At 51.4% G+C, this 19224-nt stretch overlaps 1 protein-coding gene across 9 annotated transcripts in view; it reads right to left on the bottom strand.

Annotated features, from left to right (window-relative positions):
- si:ch211-15d5.11 (nuclear receptor coactivator 7) overlaps window positions 1-19224 on the bottom strand; it is a 211452-nt gene that overhangs the window by 111992 nt on the left and 80236 nt on the right. For all 9 annotated transcript variants that reach the window (XM_038796508.1, XM_038796519.1, XM_038796536.1 and 6 more), the window contains 4 exons: window positions 15548-15661; window positions 14399-14530; window positions 5969-6153; window positions 990-1750 (listed from right to left, as the gene is read on the bottom strand). In XM_038796508.1, coding sequence (XP_038652436.1) covers window positions 990-1750; window positions 5969-6153; window positions 14399-14530; window positions 15548-15661 — 1192 coding nt within the window. The remainder of the gene's footprint in view (window positions 1-989; window positions 1751-5968; window positions 6154-14398; window positions 14531-15547; window positions 15662-19224) is intronic.

Genomic DNA, 19224 nt, shown 5'->3' with positions numbered 1-19224 from the left:
GAGGTGGGGTTATGGGGATAGGGTGGGTGAGTGCGCCAAAGTAGGGCGTTCTTTCGGAGGGTTGGTCTGACTCAATGGGCCGAATAGCCTCCTTCTGCACTGGAGAAAGTCTATGGTCCAATGGTTCTAAACTTGAATGTGTGGAACAATTGTTAACATAAGTACTGTGGCTGCAAGAGCAGGTGAAGGTGGCTTGGAATTCTGCGGTGTGTAACTCACCTCTCGACTCCTCAAAGCTTGTCTACCATCTATAAGGCAAAAGTCAGGAATGTGACGCAATACTGTCCACTTAACTGGATGAATATGCTCCAGGAACACTCATGAAGCTTGCCACCACCCAGGACAAAGCTGCTCCCTTGATCAACACACCATGCATCACCAACATTCACTCCCTCCACCACCGATGACAGTGGCAACATTGTGTGCCAGAAACAAGATGCACTGCAGAACTCCTTTGACAGCACCTTTCAAACCTGTGACATTTATCACCTAGAAAGACAAGGGCAACAGATGAATGGGAACATCACCACCTGCAGCTTCCCTTCCAAGTCATCCACCATCCTGACTTGGTACTGTATCATCGTTCCTTCACCGTCGCTGGGCCAAAATGATGGAACTTGCTTACTGTGGGTATACCTATATCAGATGGACTACAACAATTCAGGATGGTGGCTCACCACCACCTCAAGGGCAATAAGGGATGCTCAATCCATTGAAAGAGTACCAAAAAGTAAAGCCGTATATCCGTTCAGACATAAAAATATCTTTGGAGAGTTCATGATTTAGATAACAAGCTCATGTGTACTCTTGCTAGGAAATGCTGAGCAGAGGTCAGGTGCTTTCTTTCAGGAAGGGAAGTCTACAGGAAAACTGAAACTGGAGCAAAGAGAAAAATAACAGAGGGAAAGAAATTATTTTTTTATTTGCATAAATAAAACGTTCCAAAGGGTGAAGATATAAAGCAAAATTCAGCAGCAAGTATCTCTTACCTCTTTTCAGTTCATGCTTCTGTGTTAGCACAGGTAATCTAGCATGTATTCTGTTGTCCTTTTCATCAAATATTTCAAATTGATCTTCTTTGACGGTGTTCAATATACTGCAGACCTCTTCTGTCTTCAATCTAGATAGTTCAGTGCAAAGCAATTTCTCTCCAGTGTTCTCTGACGTGTGAAGCCATAGATATTCTCGACATCCTTGATCTGACAGGTTTATCTCACAGAAAGATGCTGTTTTATTGTCTGTATTGTTGATGGAATCAGATAATTTATCTGGCTTGATTTCCTCAGATAGCATATGGGGTGGGTGTCGGCTGCTATGATCATTTGCATTTGGTCCCAGTTTTCCTTCCCTTATAGATTGTTTATAACAATAACAAAGACCATTCTCTGATATTAAATTGTCTCCTCCACATTTTGTTCTCCTGGTAAAGGGAAGTGTTTTTTTCATTTCAGTTTTATCAGGTTCTTTCAGGGCCAAACATGTCACACTATCCTGCAATCCTGCAATTTCATTGAACGATTTCTCATCAACCTGACAAAGAGAATTTGGACAAGAGTACGAAGTGCCGATAAGTTTTGTCGAAGTTTCAACTTCTTGATCAGCAGGAACTGAATCTGTTTTATTGATCTCTGTAGATTGGGTATTGGCTTGGGTTCGAGCTGTGGTACTAACCTGCAGAGATTTCCTTTGGGTGGTGTTTGCAGTATTTCTTCCTGTCTGTTGTATTTGAGATTGAACAGAAGCTTTCCTTCTGCAGGAGAAAAACAGAATGCTTACATTCCACTTAGACAAAGCATTATTCAACATAGAAGGGTAGAACATTTCACCATAGAGGGAGGCCATATGGAGCCATTGTGGGGAACTTGTACCCATGCCTCCCCAGAAAGGGCAGGATAGTGGGTTAAATTCCTAACAATGAGAATCCTGACATCAAATCACCTCACGCAGGCTACATCTGGTTTCACTGGGCCATTTAAAAAAAAATCAAATTAGGATGAGGCCCACAGCCATTAAAAGAAACCTGGGGCAGGATTCTCCGGAGATTCGGCGGGGGCGGGAATCGTTCCATGCCTGTCGGTGTGCCCCCCACCCCCCCACCCCCGGCGATTCTCCGGCCCACGATGGGCCGAAGTCCCGCCGCTGTCATGCTTCTCCCGCCGGCATGGATCAAACCACCTACCTTACCGGCGGGAGCAGGCGGCGCGGACGGGCTCCGAGGTCCTGGGGATCCCGGGGCGATCTGGCCCCGGGGGGTGCCCGACGGTGGCCTGGCCCCCGATCGGGGCCCACCGATCGGCGGGTGGGCCTGTGCCGTGGGGGCACTCTTTTCTTTTCACCTTCACCATAGTCTTCACTACGGCGAAGGTGGAAGTGACCCCCTCCCCTGCGCATGCGCGGGGATGACGTCAGCAGCCGCTGACACTCCGGTGCATGCGTGGACTTCCGCCAGCCGGCGAAGTCCCTTCGGCCCCGGCTGGCGTGGCGCTAAAGGCCGTTCCCGCCAGCCGGCGGAGCGCCAACCACTCCGGCGCGGGCCTAGCCCCTCAATGTTAGGGCTTGGCCCCTAAAGGTGCGGAGACTTCCGTACCTTTGGGGCGGCCCGACGCCGGACTGGTTCACGCCACTCCATCACGCCGGGACCCCCCGCCCCGCCGGGTAGGGGAGAATCCTGGCCCTGATTGCAAAATCTGAGGCACGCAACTTCCCAGAAAATGCAATTACCAACCTGCCTCTGCCAAACAGGTTACTTGTCTGACCCCAAAATGGCCCAGTGGGGTGGCACGGTGGCGCAGTGGTTAGCACTGCTGCCTCACGGAGCTGAGGATCCGGGTTCGATCCTGGTCCCAGGTCACTATCCGTGTGGAGTTTGCACATTCTCCCCACGTCTGCGTGGGTCTCACTCCCACAACCCAAAGATGTTCTATGTGCGAGGTAGGTGAATTGGCTGAATTGTCCGTTAATTGGGTAAAATAAATAATTGGGTACTCTAAATTTATAAAACTCCAGCAGGTCCACAGCTGACTGGAGGAGTCCCACAGGCTAACGGCGCAGGAGATAGAGCAATGTGTGGCACCGACGCCAACATTGCATGGGTGGCGGCCGCAATGGAGATCCTGGTGCATGACGTCGGAAGCATGACTGGAAGTGTCCAAGGCATGATGCAGTCGGTGATGGCCATGGTTGAGGGTCTCGGTAGACTATCCAGCTCACTGGGGGACGTGACCCAGTACCAGGTGGACCTTGATGTGGTGCTGCGGGAGATGTCCCGCTCAGAGATGGGAATGGCCGAGGCGCTGCGGAGGTTGTACCATTCGCAGGTGGGTATTGTAGAGCACGTCAGTGGAGGACGTGTCCCAGTCATTGAGGAGCATCACCAAAGCTGTCGGCACTATTGTGCAGACATTGGGGAGCCACCTGGCCTGGCAGTGCCAGATGACATAGCCGGGGCTCAATCTAGCTGCCCCTCCTTTCTGAGGTGAACTCCAGGGCCCTATGGGCACCAACTGGGAGGAGGAGGTGCTGGGTGCCAACCCAGGCCCAACATATGGACTGGCGATGGTGGTAACCAGCTCCCCCGAGTTTTATCCCTCTGATGAGGATGAGTCAGCACCCGGAACAGGAAGGACGGCTGTGCATGTGCCGCCGGCAAGTGTGTGAGGGCCTTCCAGCCCCAGAGCTCCCACAGTACGCCTGCCAGAGGCATTGGAGGCCACATGATGCGGTAAGCAGCTGGCTGCCTCCACCTCTGATGTGCATCCTGAGGATATACCTCGACGTAGCAACAGAGCAACAAAGGCACGTCGAGGATCACTGAAAGGCCCTGAGGGAGGAGGGGGGTATATGTAGGGGCTAAGGAGTGGAGTGTACATTAGGGAGGAAGGATCTGGGGGGAGGGAGGGTGGGGAGAGTGGGGCGGCTTGGTTGGGTGACCTGTACGACTTCCTGCGGTTACAGACGATAAGTATGAGTTTTTTTTAAAATTTAGAGTACCCAATTATTTTTTTTTGTTCCAATTCAGGGGCAATTTAGCATGGCCAATCCACCTAAACTGCACATCTTTGGCTTGTGGGGGTGAAACCCACGCAAACACGGGGAGAATGTGCAAACTCCACACGGACAGTGACCCAGAGCCGGGATTGAACCCGGGTCCTCAGCGCCGTGAGGCAGCAATGCTACCCAGTGTGCCATGTGCTGCCCAATAAAGCATGAGTTAAGGGGCACTGCAGGGGGGTTTGAGAAAAGGTGGGGCATGTTTGTGACCGTGTTTGAGGAGCTGTTCGTCACAAGGGGGTGGAGGGGGATAGGGTGAAAATGAGGGAAAAATCTGTACGGACTGTATAATTGATTGCTGGGAAGTATGTTTCCCGGGGTTATTTGCTGCTATCTGTTTTTTTTAAATTTAGAGTTCCCAATTATTTTTTTCCAATTAAGGGGCAATTTAGTGCGGCCAATCCACCTACCCTGCACATCTTTGGGTTGTGGGGGTGAAACCCACGCAAACACGGGTAGAATGTGCAAACTCCACACAGACAGTGACCCAGAGCCTGGATCGAACCTGGGACCTCGGCGCCGTGAGGCAGCAGGGCTTAACCCTCTGCGCCACCGTGCTGACCTTGCTGTAACCTGTTTTGATACATGTTTGTAATAAAATACATTTTTAAAAAAGAGTGGGACAGTGGTGTCCGCTTGGCTGAGACAAATTAAAAAACACTCACCATCACCAGTATGACGACTCTGGTGCTTAGTTCCGTGATGCAGGCCGACCACCAATTCCATGCCCCCATCCCCCCCAGACATGGGGTCCTGGCCCCCCCCTACCCTCGCGCCCCCCTCACACCCTACCCACCCACAACCAGCCGCAGTTGTTGGAGGGAGGGGTCTTTGCTCACTGGACCACACACCCTGCATCCCAGACAAACGAACAGAACGTCGCCATACGTCGGCTGCAGACATGTGCTTGAGGCTGGGGCCCATCCCCTGGGTATTTGGAAATTGGCTGATGCGTGTGTGGTGCTGCCTCCCACAGTGTTCAAGCACAGTGTCCATGCATCGAGGTGTGATTGGGATGCTAGACAATAGGTCCCCATATGCTACATGGCCCGCCCACCCATGGCGGTCCACCTGGGATGTGTGCAGTGCTCACTTAACTACAATTGCCAATTCTCTATTAGCAATGGCCTTCAGCCACACGTCCAGAAACCTCTGCGGTCAGTTGGAGTTGTGGGTGGTCGGTGGGGCAGACATGCAAGGGCTAGTACACACGATCCAGGGGTTGTCATGGAGGACCTGCTCACGGTTGCCCCCAAAGCACTGCCCCCACCCACCACGATGCCCCCAGCCCCCTATGGCAAACCACCCCAATAGGGGTGCACCACCTCCTCCCGGTCGCCCCCCTCCCACACCCCTCCGAGCACAGGGGCAAGCCCAGTGCCCTGGATTCATTGGCTGTGAGCGAAGAGGGCTACTCACCTCTCAGGGTTGCTGCAGCAGCCCTTCCGGAAGGTTCAAAAGGAGTACTAATTGGCGCCAGTGTGACCACTTGCTGGGGAGGCCACTGGATAAGGAAGGCTGATGGATATGGGGTGGCTCCCGTCAATTGTATGGAAATAGGGCTTAAGGGCTGACTATTGGTTTCTCGCACGCTACAGCGGGATCCCTATTTCTCCCACGGGAGCGGGTTGGTTGCGTGGCAAATGGTTTGGTGCGCGGCATGGTTCTCGATTTTGGTTTCTCCCGCTATTCCCCAGAATCATCGCGCTCTCACTTGAGTGCAACGAGACTACTGAATCGTGCCCATAGTGCGCAAAGGCATCATCATAATATTTATGAAATATACAGTAGTACTTAGAATAGATGAACAACCGCAGAATAAACCCAGATTGTGAATTTACTCTTTTGAAATGAACTGAATTCAAGACAATCCGGAATAAACATTCTAATTCAAACAGGCTGATTTAAAATCACTTACAAGGGAGAAGAGCCGCAAAGTTTCATTTGAGACACGTCCTTGTGAGACACTGCTGAGACGATGGACTGCATGTTGCAGGCAACTAAATAGTCTTCACAGCCATTTTCAGTAACAAGAGGATGGGATTTGTAGGGGTCAAAAAATATCTTTTTTGGAGTGACAAGCAGGATTCCCGTTACAACACCCTACAAACAGATCAATAAATGTAAATGCAATGAAAAACGATAATTGCAAAGCAACCAGTTAATCAAGTGAAACCAAACCATTAAAATCTGATGCATTATTTCAACCATTTTTGACAGCTGAACAGTAGAAATGTGGTCTGAATTTCATAATTAAGATAGTTTGGTTCCATTTACCAAAGAAATAATTGCATTTTAGATACCTTGTAGGAAAACAATTGATATTCAAGTGTCTACTTTATATAAGTCACACTCTTACATTATTTAATATCTCTACTCAGGATATTGGATTTCATGATAATTTTGTGTGTGCGTTATTTATAAGACCATAAGACATAGGAGCGGAAGTAAGGCCATTCGGCCCATCGAGTCCACTCCATCATTCAATCATGGTTGATTAATGGAAGAAGGAGATAAGTCCTTGTATAACAATAATCTTTATTGGTTTCACAAGTCGGCTTACATTAACACTGCAATGACATTACTGTGAAAAGCCCCGGTCGCCACATTCCGGCGCCTGTTCGGGTACACTGAGGGACAATTCAGAATGCCCATATTACCTAACAGCACGTCATTCAGGAAGCACCCGGAGGAAACCCACGCTGACACGGGGAGAACGTGCAGACTCCGCACAGACAGTGACCCAAGCCGGGAATTGAACCTGGGACCCTGGCGCTGTGAAGCAACAGTGCTAACCACTGTGCTACCGTGCAGCCCATTGTATGCATTCAGCTGAGGGATGTTCACCTAGTAAAACAGTTGGTAGGGTCACAACACTGGAAGAACTGACGCAGAGATTCCAACTAGCTAAAGGCAATTAACTCAGATACCTGCAGCTTCTAAACTTCCTACGGGAGGAGACAAGGACATACCCGTGACCACCACAACAGACATTATTAGAAGGCTACTGGATGCAGACACCCTAGGCAGAGGGAACTGTAGTGACATGTACGAACAACTGGTGGAGAGAACATGACAAGGAGGAAATGAGAGGAAGACTTGGGATTCGAAATAGGGTGGGGATTCTTGAGCGAAGAACTGCACAGGGTCAACTCTACTCCACATGTGCGAGGCTCAATCTAACGCAGCTAAAAGTGGTACATAGAGCCCACTTTAAAAAATTTTTAAAATAAATTTAGAGTACCGAATTATTTTGTTTTTTCCAATTAAGGGGCAATTTAGTGTGGCCAATCTACCTAGCCTGCACATCTCTGGTTTGTGGGGGCGAAACCCCCACAAACACGGGGAGAATGTGCAAACTCCACATGGACAGTGATCCAGAGCCAGAATCGAACCTGGGACCTCGGAGCCGTGAGGCAGCCGTGCTAACCACTGCGCCGCCCGAGCCCACTTGACCAGAACCCGAATGAGCAGGTTCTTCCCGGAAGTGGAGGATAGATGTGAACGATACCAAGGCTGCTTTGCCAACCACGCCCACATGGTCTTGCCCAGACTTGCCTTCTTCGAGGCAATATCCAAAATGGTGGGGATGAGGGCGGAGCCATGCCCGAAAGTGGCAGTCTTCGGGGTATCTCTTCATGGGGAGGAGGGCGGATGCCCTTGCCTTTGCCTCCCTGATCGCCTGCCTTAGACTGGCTGTCTGACCTATCGGAATTTATCCAAATAGAGAAAATCAAATTCACCATCCGTAGGTTGGAAGAGGGCTTTCACAAAACATGAAGCCATTCACCCGACTGTTCCAAGACCTGTTTGCGGCCGACACGTAAATAAATAAATAGCCTGTAGCCAGGGAGAAATAGCCAGGACAAGACAGAAAGAAAGAGGAAAGTGAGGGAGGACCTGGGGGGGGGGGGGGGGGGGGGGGGGGGGCAGTTGCAAGGTTAGGTAGCAAAACCGAGCAAGAAAGAATGGGGGGCCCCGGGGCCAGATGGATACCCAGTAGAGTTCTATAGGAAGTTTTCTGAGCTGGTGGGCCCGGTCTTGGCGAGGGTTTTCAATGAGGCAAGGGACAGAGGGACCCTGCCGCCGACAATGTCACAAGCCACCATATCTCTGATATTGAAGCGGGGTAAAGACCCGGAGGCGTGCGGGTCCTACAGGCCAATCTCCCTGATTAATGTTGACGCCAAGCTCCTGGCAAAGGTACTGGCGGTTAGAATGGAGGACTGCGTACCGGAGGTGATTGGGGAGGACCAAACTGGGTTCGTGAAAGGTAGGCAGCTGGCGGCCAACCTGAGAAGATTACTTAATGTGATAATGATGCCCCCGGAGGGCAGGGAGGGGGAGGTAGTGGTGGCAATGGACGCCGAGAAGGCCTTTGACCGGGTGGAATGGGACTATCTATGGGAGGTGCTCGGACGGTTTGGGTTCGGGGAGGGATTGGTGGATTGGATCAAATTATTATATCAGGCCCCGAGGGCCAGCGTCAGGACTAACAGAGAAGTGTCGGAGTACTTTAGGTTGTACCGAGGGACCAGACAGGGCTGCCTGCTCTCCCCGCTGCTGTTTGCGCTCGCCATAGAGCCGCTGCCGATTGCGCTGAGAGCCGCAGAGGGATGGAAGGGGATGGTGAGGGGCGGGGTAGAACATAGGGTCTCTCTCTTTACGCAGACGACCTGCTCCTGTACGTGTCGGACCCAGTGGACGGGATGGGAAGTATACTGGGAATGCGGAGGACGTTCGGCCAGTTCTCAGGATACAAATTAAATACGGCCAAGAGTGAAATGTTTGTGTGACAGGCAAGGGGCCAGGAGAACAGATTGAGAGGGCTACCGTTCAGGCTGGTTGAGGAAAATTTCCGGTATTTGTGAATCCAGGTGGCACGAGACTGGGGCAGGCTGCACAAGTTAAATTTAGCCAGGGTGGTGGAGCAAATGAAGGGAGAGTATCGGAGATGGGATGCACTCCCGCTGTCGCTGGCAGAGAGGGTGCAGACTGTAAAGATGACAATCCTCCCTAGATTTCTGTTTGTTTTTCAGTGCATCCCGATCTTTGTTCCACAGTCCTTCTTCAAAAGAGTTAACAGGATGATCATGAGCTTTGTCTGGGCGGGAAAATCCCCGCGGGTGAAGAAGGCGATGTTGGAGAGGAACCGCAGCGAGGGAGGGTTGGCTTTGCCGAGTCTGATTAATTATTCCTGGGCGGCCAACATCGCTATGGTAAGGAAGTGGATGGTGGGTACAGGGTCTATCTGGGAGCAGGTGGAGGCGGCTTCGTGCAGGGGCTCCAGCTTGGCAGCCCTGGTCACGGCTTCTCTACCGCTGCCGCCGGCCAAGTACACCACCAGCCCGGTAGTGGTGGCGACCCTGCGGATATGGGGCCAGTGGAGGAGGCATGTAGGGGAGACGGGGGCGTCGGTTTGGCCGTCAATCTGCGACAACCATCGGTTTGCCCCCGGGAGTATGGATGGGGGGTTCCGAGTATGGCGGCGGGTGGGGGTGGGAAGGGTGGGTGATATGTTCCTGGAAGGGAGCTTTGCGAGTTTGAGGAGCTTGGAGGAGAAATTGGGGCTGGTAAGGGGAAATGATTTTAGGTACCTACAGTTGCGGGACTTTGTTCGTAGACAGGTCCCATCTTTCCCACGCCTCCCGCCAATGGGGATCCTAGACAGAATAGTCTCTAGGGGGGAAGAAGGGGGAGGGTAGAGTCTCGGGTATTTATAAGGTGCTCATGAGGGAGGAAGGGTCCCAGACAGAGGAACTGAAACTTAAATGGGAGGAGGAGCTAGGCGGGGAAATGGAGGACGGACTGTGGGCAGAGGCCCTGAGTAGGGTAAATTCGACCGCGACATGTGCTAGGCTCGGGCTGATTCAATTTAAGGTCGTTCACCGGGCCCATATGACGGTGGCTCGGATGAGCAAATTCTTTGGGATAGAGTACAAATGCGCTAGGTGCGCAGGAGGACCAGCGAACCACGTTCACATGTTTTGGGCATGCCCTAAGTTGAGGGGGTGCTGGGAGGGATTTGCGGGGATCATGTCCCGGGTGCTAAAAACAAGGGTGGTGATGAGTCCAGGGGTGGCAATTTTTGGGGTTTCGGAAGACCCGGGAGTCTAGGGGGAGAAAGAGGCCGATGTTTTGGCCTTTGCTTCCCTGATAGCCCGGTGACGAATACTATTGGCTCCACTCAAAGCCCCCGAAGACTGAGTTGTGGCTTGCGGACATGTCGAGTTTCCTGGGTATGGAAAAAATTAAGTTCGCCTTGAGGGGATCCCTACAGGGGTTCGCCCGGAGGTGGTAACCATTTATTGACTTCTTTGCGGGAGAGTGAGCGTCAGCAGGGGGTGGGGGGGAGGGGTTAGAGTAGAGTAGAGTAGGAGGGAAAATATGGCGGGTAGTACCGGTGGGAGTGGAGCGGGCTTGCGCAGTATGTTACGATTGAAGTATTGAAAGTACATGGATGTTTGCACATTTTTGCCTTTTTTGCTTTCTTTCTGTTGATGTCTGTAACTGTTTACAAAGCCAAAAACTACCTCATTAAAATTGTTCATTTAAAAAAAAGAAAGAATGGGGGGGGTGATGTGACCATCAATTCACTAGACACACGATTGGAAGTAATCTGTGGTTTTAATAGTCTTACAACTAAGCCAGCCTGTGACCAGAGGAACTGAGAGCAGGCTTACGGTTGCAGTACTTTATACTTCCGGTTAGTGGGAGGAGCCATGGGCGGAGCCAAGGGTGGAGCCCAGTACAAACTCCTCATCTCCCCCTATGGGCAGAGCCGCGCAACGGCTCACATACAGAGCCCACAAGGACACAATACAACGCAAGGTGAATTACGATGCATATAATTCACCACATTCACCCCCTATAAAAAAATCAAGTCCGGCGGGGGTGACGGGTCTACAAATTGAGCCGGTCCGGTGGCCGAGTCGTCCTTTGGGATCGGCGGAGCACCGGAGTTGCAGCCTCTTCGGGTGGCTGGGTGGTGGCGGTTGGAGAGGGTACGATGGTGGACTCCAGGGGTGATTCGCTCCGAGCTTCGCACCTGACCGGTGCGACGGGCGACGGGGGACGCAGGAAACCTATAGGCACGGAGGTGCGGAGCATGGGCAGTGAGCCTATAGGTGCGGGGGCGCAGGGGGTTGGGTAGGGGGTAGTGTGGGGGGTACCTTGGCGGTGGTGGTGGTGGTGGTGGATCCTGCAGGCGCCAGGTCCCGGGGGGAAACGGTGCCCTGACGGCCGTCGGCGTATTCAATGAAGGCGTATTGGTGGTTCTAATGGAGTAGTAGTGGATATTTCTACTAGTGGATCTGTCTTGTGTGCGAAGACGTGCTTCCGGAGGAGAACCGGACTCGGTGTCCTCAACCAAGGTGGGAGTGAAGCCCCCGTGGTAGTGCCCCTAGGGAAAACAAATAATCGCTCGTGAGGGGTCTGGTTGGTGGCAGTACATAGGAGGGACCTAATAGCATGGAGCGCGTTGGGGAGGACCTCCTGCTAGTGGGAGGTCGGGAGATTCCTGGACCGGAGGGTCAGTAGGACGGTCTTCCAGACCGTCGCATTCTCCCTCTCCACCTGCCCATTCCCCCTGGGATTGTAGCTGGTAGTCCTGCTCAAGGCGATGCCCTTGTCGAGCAGGTACTGACGCAGCTCGTCGCTCATAAAGGACGAACCCCTGTCGCTGTGTACGTAGCTGGGGAAACCGAACAGGGCGAAGATACTGTGCAGGGCTCTGATGACTGTGTGGGAGGTCATATCGGGGCATGGGATAGCAAACGGGAAGCGAGAGAACTCATCGATGACGTTCAGGAAGTACACATTTCTATTGGTCGAGGTGACTGGCCCTTTGAAATCGATGCTTAGGCCTTCAAAGGGCCGGGAAGCTTTACCAGGTGGGCCCTGTCTGGTCTATAGAAGTGCGGTTTGCACTCCGCCCAGATCGGGTAATCCCTGGTGATGGCTTTTACCTCCTCGGTGGAGAAAGGCAGATTTCAGGTTTTGACATAGTGAGCGGGCCGGGTGACCCCCGGGTGGCAGAGGTCATTGTGGATAGCTTTCAGGCGGTCGTCTTGCGCGCTGGCGCACATGCCGCGGGACAGGGCATCTGGGGGCTCGTTGAGCTTCCCCGGTCAATACATAATATCGTAATTGTAGGTGGAGAGTTCGATCCTCCACCGCAGGATTTTATCATTTTTAATCTTGCCCCTTTGCGAGTTGTCAAACATGAAGGCAGCCGATCTTTAGTTGGTGATGAGGGTAAACCTCCTACCTGCGAGGTAGTGCCTCCAGTGTCGTATCGCCTCCACAATGGCTTGGGCTTCTTTTTCGACCGAGGAGTGTCGAAGTTCCGAAGCGGAGAGGGTTCGGGAGAAGAAGGCGACTGGTCTCCCTGCCTGGTTCAGGGTGGCTGCGAGAGCGACCGCTGAGGCGTCGCTTTCCACCTGGAAGGGGACTGATTCATCCACCGACCGCATGGCAGCTTTGGCGATGTCCTCCTTGATGCAGGTGAAGGCCTGGCGGGCCTCAGCTGACAGAGGAAAGAGTGTGGCCTTAATTAGTGGGCGGGCTTTGTCCGCATACTGAGGGACCCACTGGGCATAATAAGAGAAAAATCTCAGGCACCTCTTGAGTGGCTGTGAGTTTGGGAGGCGAGTGCTCTGGACTGCGGGGTAGTTTGGAGTTTTCGATTTTGCCAGGCATACTTTTGCCATAGTGTCCTTTGCGACCGCAGCTGCTGCAGATCGCGTTACGGGCCGGGCAGTGCTGCCGTGGGTGTTGGGGCTGTCCACAAAAATGGCACGCTGGTGCTGCATAGTGAGTGGGTGGCCGCGCGGCGTAGGCCTGGGGCAGTCGCTGGTCGGGGGCCCATGAGGGGGTCGCTTGGTCCGCGGGGAACGAGGTCAGACTGCGGAACGAGACCTCCATAGTTGTAGTTAACTATACAGTGTCCTCCAAGTTCTGGGCCCCTTTCTCAAGCAATCGTTGGCGCACATAGTTGGACCTGAGCCCCGCAACGTAGACATCACGGACAGCGAGTGCCATATGCTGGGCGGCTGTTACAGCCTGAAAATTGCAGTCCCGAGCAAGGGCTTTTAAATCGCACAGAAAGTCTTCCAGCGACTCCGCGGGGCGCTGGCGGCGGGTCGTGAAAATGTGCCGCGCGTAGACCTCATTGATGGGCCGCACGTACATTCGGTCGAGCATGGCCAGGGCCTCAGTATATGAGGTGGTACAGTTAAGTTGCGTAGAGATACAATGGCTCACCCTTGCGTGCAGTAGGCTGAGTTTCTGCTCCTCTGTAGTTTTGGAAGTGCTTGATTCAGCCAGGTAGGCCTTGAAACATCGGAGCCAGTGTAGAAAGATTTCCTTCACCTCTGCAGCCTGCGGGTCGAGTTCTAGTCGGTCAGGTTTGAGGGCTGATTCCATAGTAGTTTTCTTCAAGTTTTCTAAGACTATTAAATTGATGTGACCATCAATTCACTAGACACACGATTGGAAGTAAACTGTGGTTTTAATAGTCTTACAACTAAGCCAGCCTGTGACCAGAGGAACTGAGAGCAGGCTTACGGCTGCAGTACTTTATACTTCCGGTTAGTGGGAGGAGTCATGGGCGGAGCCATGGGTGGAGCCCAGTACAAACTCCTCATCTCCCCCTATGGGCAGAGCAGCGCAACGGCTCACATACAGAGCCCACAAGGACACAATACAAGACAAGGCAATACAGTGTGAATTACGATGCATATAATTCACCACAGGGGGCAGCAGTGAAGAAAGGGGGAAGGGTGGGGAGGGTAGGGAGGATTGTATGCTGAGCCAGATGGCGACAGACTGTGAATAGAGAAACCTAAGAAGAAATCTTTGTGATTGTACAATTAATGAAAACAAACAGCAATGTGTATAACTTTGAAAATGCCAATTAAAAGATTTAAAAACCCTCGTAAACAATTAACATTTCTGCTATTAAGTCCCCTTTCTGGATCAAGCACGTTCGACTATGTAGCATGGGCTGATGCAGAGTAAAGCTCCCTTTACTATGTTACAGCTATCTGCTTGCAGTCAACTGTGATCACAATGCAGTTAAGGCCAAAGTGACGCAGGTACAGATATCAAAAAAATAGTTGTCTGGCACAATAGCATTTGAAGATTTCTCGTACATGCTCGTGCACTTTATTACTTCAATCCATATGCTTGGATATTTAGCCAGATGAGGTTCACTGTATGTGTGAACACACAACAAAAGTATTCTCGCTGTTAGATGTTAATAAGAAAAAATACAAGCGATTTTGAAAATGTTATTGAGTTTGTGTTGTTTAACCTGTTATCCGCTTTTACAAATGAAGTATTTTACCTTTCCATCTGTGAAATATTTGCAACAAATCTTTAGGAATCTTTCAGAAAAAGATATTTCATCCCATATGGGAGGCGAAGAGCGCTGTGAGCTGCACCACTGTACGCTGGACATTTCTGCTGAATCAGCATCCTGTAAATTGCAGAATGATTGTTTTGAATATATTCTTCTGCATGTTTGAAAAGTAGAACTTTGGAATTACTTCATTCCTACCAACACAACACAGTGAGTTCTCTCCAGTAGGAATTTAGCAAGTCTCACTTTCTGGCCCTTTCCTGTAACCAGGCAAATGTTTCCCCCTCAGCTGCTTATTCAATTTCCTTATATCTGAGTCCACCACACTCTTAGGTGGTTTAATTTCAGATCCCAATAGCTGCATAAAAGGTTTTTTTCTCATGTTGTCATTTTCCTCCATTGCGACCTCTCTGCGGCGAAGGGGTTGAATTCCAAAGCCTCAGGTACTCTGGGAATCTGCACATTACGCGGAGGCTAACAGCCTCGCTCCAATATGCAGATTTGACAAAACGTGATCCCCCCATTGTGGGCGGGATTTACATCAAAGTAACTCGTGAGATTGCCTTGGATCTCACGAGGCGCGGTGAGCCGTGTAGAACCCGTGGGTGGAGTCTCCCGGCTTTCATCGGCCAAGCTGCGCCACGGCGAGCTGCTTTTCGGGCGCAGCGTGGCCGTTGGATTGCGCCCAATATCACTTCCCAGGGTATTGTGAATCCGCCCTCATTTAGTTATGGCTCTGCAGAGACCACAAAATTCAAAGCATTTCTGATGTACCATTGTATTCATATCTTTATTATTGCAAATTTTCACTGGCCTTTTCAAACGAACAATATAGAAAGACTGGGTAGAAAATCATTAGTTCCTTTAAAACCTCCCATCAGTTTCCTTAACATTATTCTAAAACTAATAGTTCCCTATATCCACTTTCAAAATACAAACCTATCCTGTCCTTTCCATAAAATCTACCATGTTTCCAGTTTTGCCACTCCTGTCTTTCCTGCAATACTTCTTAAAGTAATTTTGCCTTTTCTCCTATCCTTTTTCTGCTGCCTTTATCACTAGGAAGCAAAAAGTTATTTTTTAAAAAGGCCAGAAAGGGGAATTTAATTGGATACTTCACTGGGCAGTACTTACCAAGAGTTTGTCATATTCTGCATCTGATGAAGAAAGAGTCTGTGACTGGCTGGGACTTGAGGACATCGGGCTGTCTTCATTCAATGCAATGCCTGGATCAGGAACGTACAATTGCTGCAGGAAAAATTCTCAATTCAGATTTATTCATTGCTAGAGTTTTGTGTGTAACATTTTTTTCTAAGGGGGCTGGATCTGATGCAGGTGGACACCCATTACACTGTACTATAGTCTCCACTTCAAGCTATTGGGAAATGTGGACTCTATCAAGTTTACGTTTGCATAATTACTCCATTAAGAAACGGCCAGTATTAGCAAGTAAAATAGTAAGCTGTCCTGTTTTGTTTCAAATTTTCAATTTAGACATTGTAATTTTTATATAATTCTCTGTGAAAGAGTCACTCATCCCAACCAGTCTGTGTTGGCATTTGCCCCCCCACATCAGCAGTAGTCTTAATATGTTCCCATACTCTACAGAAAGCTGCCATGATGCTGAGGGCAGCTCCTCCCAACTCTTCTTTCGCATTCAGCTCTCGAGTTCATGCCTGGATCAAGGCTGTGATAAGGTCCAGAGCTCAGTAACTCTAACAGAACTTGAACCAAGTACCAGTGAACAGCTTATTACTGAGTGGGAGTCACTTGAAGGCACTTGATCACGCTTCCTAGAACTGACAATTGGGAGGAGAACATTGGTCAGACTTTATAGCTGGGCAATCTTCCATATTTTTAGGTAGATGTCAGTGTCATAGCTCAAGTATGGTATCAGCTGGCTGTGGCGTACAGGGCTTTAGCATTATAACTGATTGTTGTTGGTGTCCATAACCTTTGCTGTGTCCAGTGTACTCAGAGGGTTTGAAATGTTATATTGAGTGAACTGAAATGACTGAATATCTGTGATCTGAGGATTAAGGGCCGAGACCAATATTACTATTATCCACTTAGTACTTCTGGCTGAAAACACATGCAAACATAGTTTCATCTAAAATTTACAAAATGGAAATAAGCTGATCAGTTCAACCCATCCACATTGTTGTTTATCCTTTATGTAAGGAGTAGTCCTAAAGCTACTTGCCCACTCCATTCCAATTCCCCTTTATTTCCCTTTCCATCAACCACCTACATAGCTGGCATGGGGATGGGCATTCACTTTGGGACTGGGAAACAGGAGTGGGGACTCCGATTCTCCGAGACCGATGGGCCGAGCGGCCGGCCCTTCACACCCGTTTCACCACGGCAGCAACCACACCTGGTTGCTGCATTCGTGAAACGGGCGCCAGATTTGGACGGGAGCACCGCGACTGTGCTCGGGAGGGGACAGGCCCGCGATCGGTGCCCACCGATCGTTGGGCCAGCGTTCAAAACGGACGCACTCTTTCCCCTCCGCCGCCCGGCAAGATCAAGCCGCCAAGTCTTGCCGGGCGGCGGTGGAGAAAGACAGCACCACGCATGCGCGGATTCGTGCCTTCTGCGCGATGAAGTCATCCGCGCATGCGCAGATTGGAACCGGCAACCCGCGCATGCGCGGATGACTTCACATTCTCGGCGTGACGAGGTCGCTGCCGAGAAAGACGGAGGCCCGCTCCTAGCCCCCCCCGGGTGGGGGTGAATTAGGTGCGGGGAGCGGGCTCCGAGGCCATCGTGAACCTCGGCCGAGTTCACGACGGCCTTCACAAATTCGGCCCCCTGCGGAGAATTCCGCCCTGAGTAATTGGAATTTTGACCAAGGTGTACCCTAATCAATAGGTGACAGTTGGGTTATGGGGTGGGGTGGGGGGGGGGGGGGGGGGGGGGGGGGGGTGGGGGGGGGTGAGGGGCAGGGGTCACAATTTAAGATCTGGAGCTGAGTGACTCTGATGAGACTTGAACTGAATCCCCCATTACTGTGGGATTCTGAAGATGACTGAAAAATCCCAGTCGGCCTCATTAACCTCTCGGTAACAAGGCTCTTTCTGAGACTAATTGATTTCCCACGTTGTGAGGGCGGGTAACCTTGCCGGACCTCAAAACAATGTCGTCCTTGGAAATAGAGTTGGGAAAACAGCACGATACCTCGACTCATAATCTTTGGGCCCTTTCCCCATGAAAATTCACCCCTGGTCTCTGCTTCAATTAATATTAATTGATATGTTTGTGTGTGCACGTGAATGTACCATAATGCATCAGAATTTGGGTTGTAATGTTGAGGAAAGAAACCATTTGAATTCAAACTCTAATTCAACACTGTTTGCTCATGACATCTGATGAAAGAAATTATGGGCATGATTCTCCGGAAAAGTTTCTCAGTTGGTAGCGAAAGGTAATTCCTGCCTGTTTCCCGGCGCTCGGCCCAGCGAGGCCGGCAACATAATTCAACGTTAATTGGTCCACTTAACAAGGCCTTACGGGCTTCTAGCCTCAAATGAAGGCTTGCCAGCTGATTTGCCGGGACCGTGCTCGCCAGCCCCCTGCTAACAGGTTTGAGCAGCACTTAAGCAGCACTTGCTCAGCCAACCCAGCCAGCTCGCAATAATGGCGGCCAGGAGACCAGCCCAAGATTCGGGGACGCTGACCGAGGGAGGCTCCTGGATACGTTGGAGGCCAGGTGGGATGTCCTGTTCCCCTGAGAGTACCGGAGGGGGAGCCACAAGACAGCAAGTGCTGCCTGGGACGAGGTGGCAGCAGCAGTCAGCTCGGGCAGTGTGACCAGGGGACTGGCCTCCAGTGTCGGAAGGTCAACGACCTACACCGGGCAGCATGAGTGAGTAGACCAGGTGACCACCAGTCACCTGCCCACCCCTCAAACAACCTCCCAACTCCGCCTTCACACCACAGTGAATCACGTGTGTTGCTAATGATGCCCTCTCTGTGCCTCCTCAGGAAAAGATCTCCCACAATCGCCGGGAGAGGGCCCAGACTGGCGGTGGGGTGCCGGACATCAGACTCCTCACCTACTTTGATGAGAGGGCTCTGGAGGTGACTGGTACGGTCGAGGAGAGGACCCACCGGGCTCCACCTGGAGCACCTGTCAAACGTGAGTACTAATTGCCCCAATGACTGATCCATCTCTCCCACTGACCACATGTCTATCAGCCGATGGAGCCGGCCCATCCCGGGCGGCACCTTCTCCTAACTCCGGGCACAATCTGATGAGCACCATACTGCTGATGATGCACCTCAGGTGAAGACAGGAACCCCCATGCAAGACTGCAGTTGGAAGGCTGCTGGATCCCAGGACCCAGCAGGGTCCCAGCCTGACGCTGAGCCTCTGGAAGTGGATTACCCGGAGCTGATGGAGACGATAGGGACTGGCCGGGACATTCAGGGGAAGATGTCAGCGTCGCTCCAGCAGATCCATAGCTGATTGGAGGAGCCCCAGAGGCTACGGGCACAGGTGATGGTGCCGACAATGAGTGGCATCAAGGCCAACGCTGCTAGGGTGATTACCGGAGTGGAGAGCCTGGTGCATGATGTCGGCACCATTAGTGAAGCAGTCAAGGCGTCGTGCAGTCGGTGACAGCCATGATGTGGGTCTCGGCAGAATGCGAGACTCGCTGGGGGATTTCACCCAGTACCAGGCTGACCTTGGTCAGGTTTTGCGGGACATGCCCCGCTCTCAGATCAGCATGGCTGAGGCTCTGCAGAGTTGCTCCTAGTCCCAAGTGGACATGGCTGAGGCACTGCAGAGCATGTCCCAGTCACTG

The sequence above is a fragment of the Scyliorhinus canicula genome, chromosome 1, assembly GCF_902713615.1.
Source record: "Scyliorhinus canicula chromosome 1, sScyCan1.1, whole genome shotgun sequence".
NCBI classification, from domain to species: domain Eukaryota; kingdom Metazoa; phylum Chordata; class Chondrichthyes; order Carcharhiniformes; family Scyliorhinidae; genus Scyliorhinus; species Scyliorhinus canicula.
This window is presented reverse-complemented; position numbering and strand designations above follow the sequence as displayed.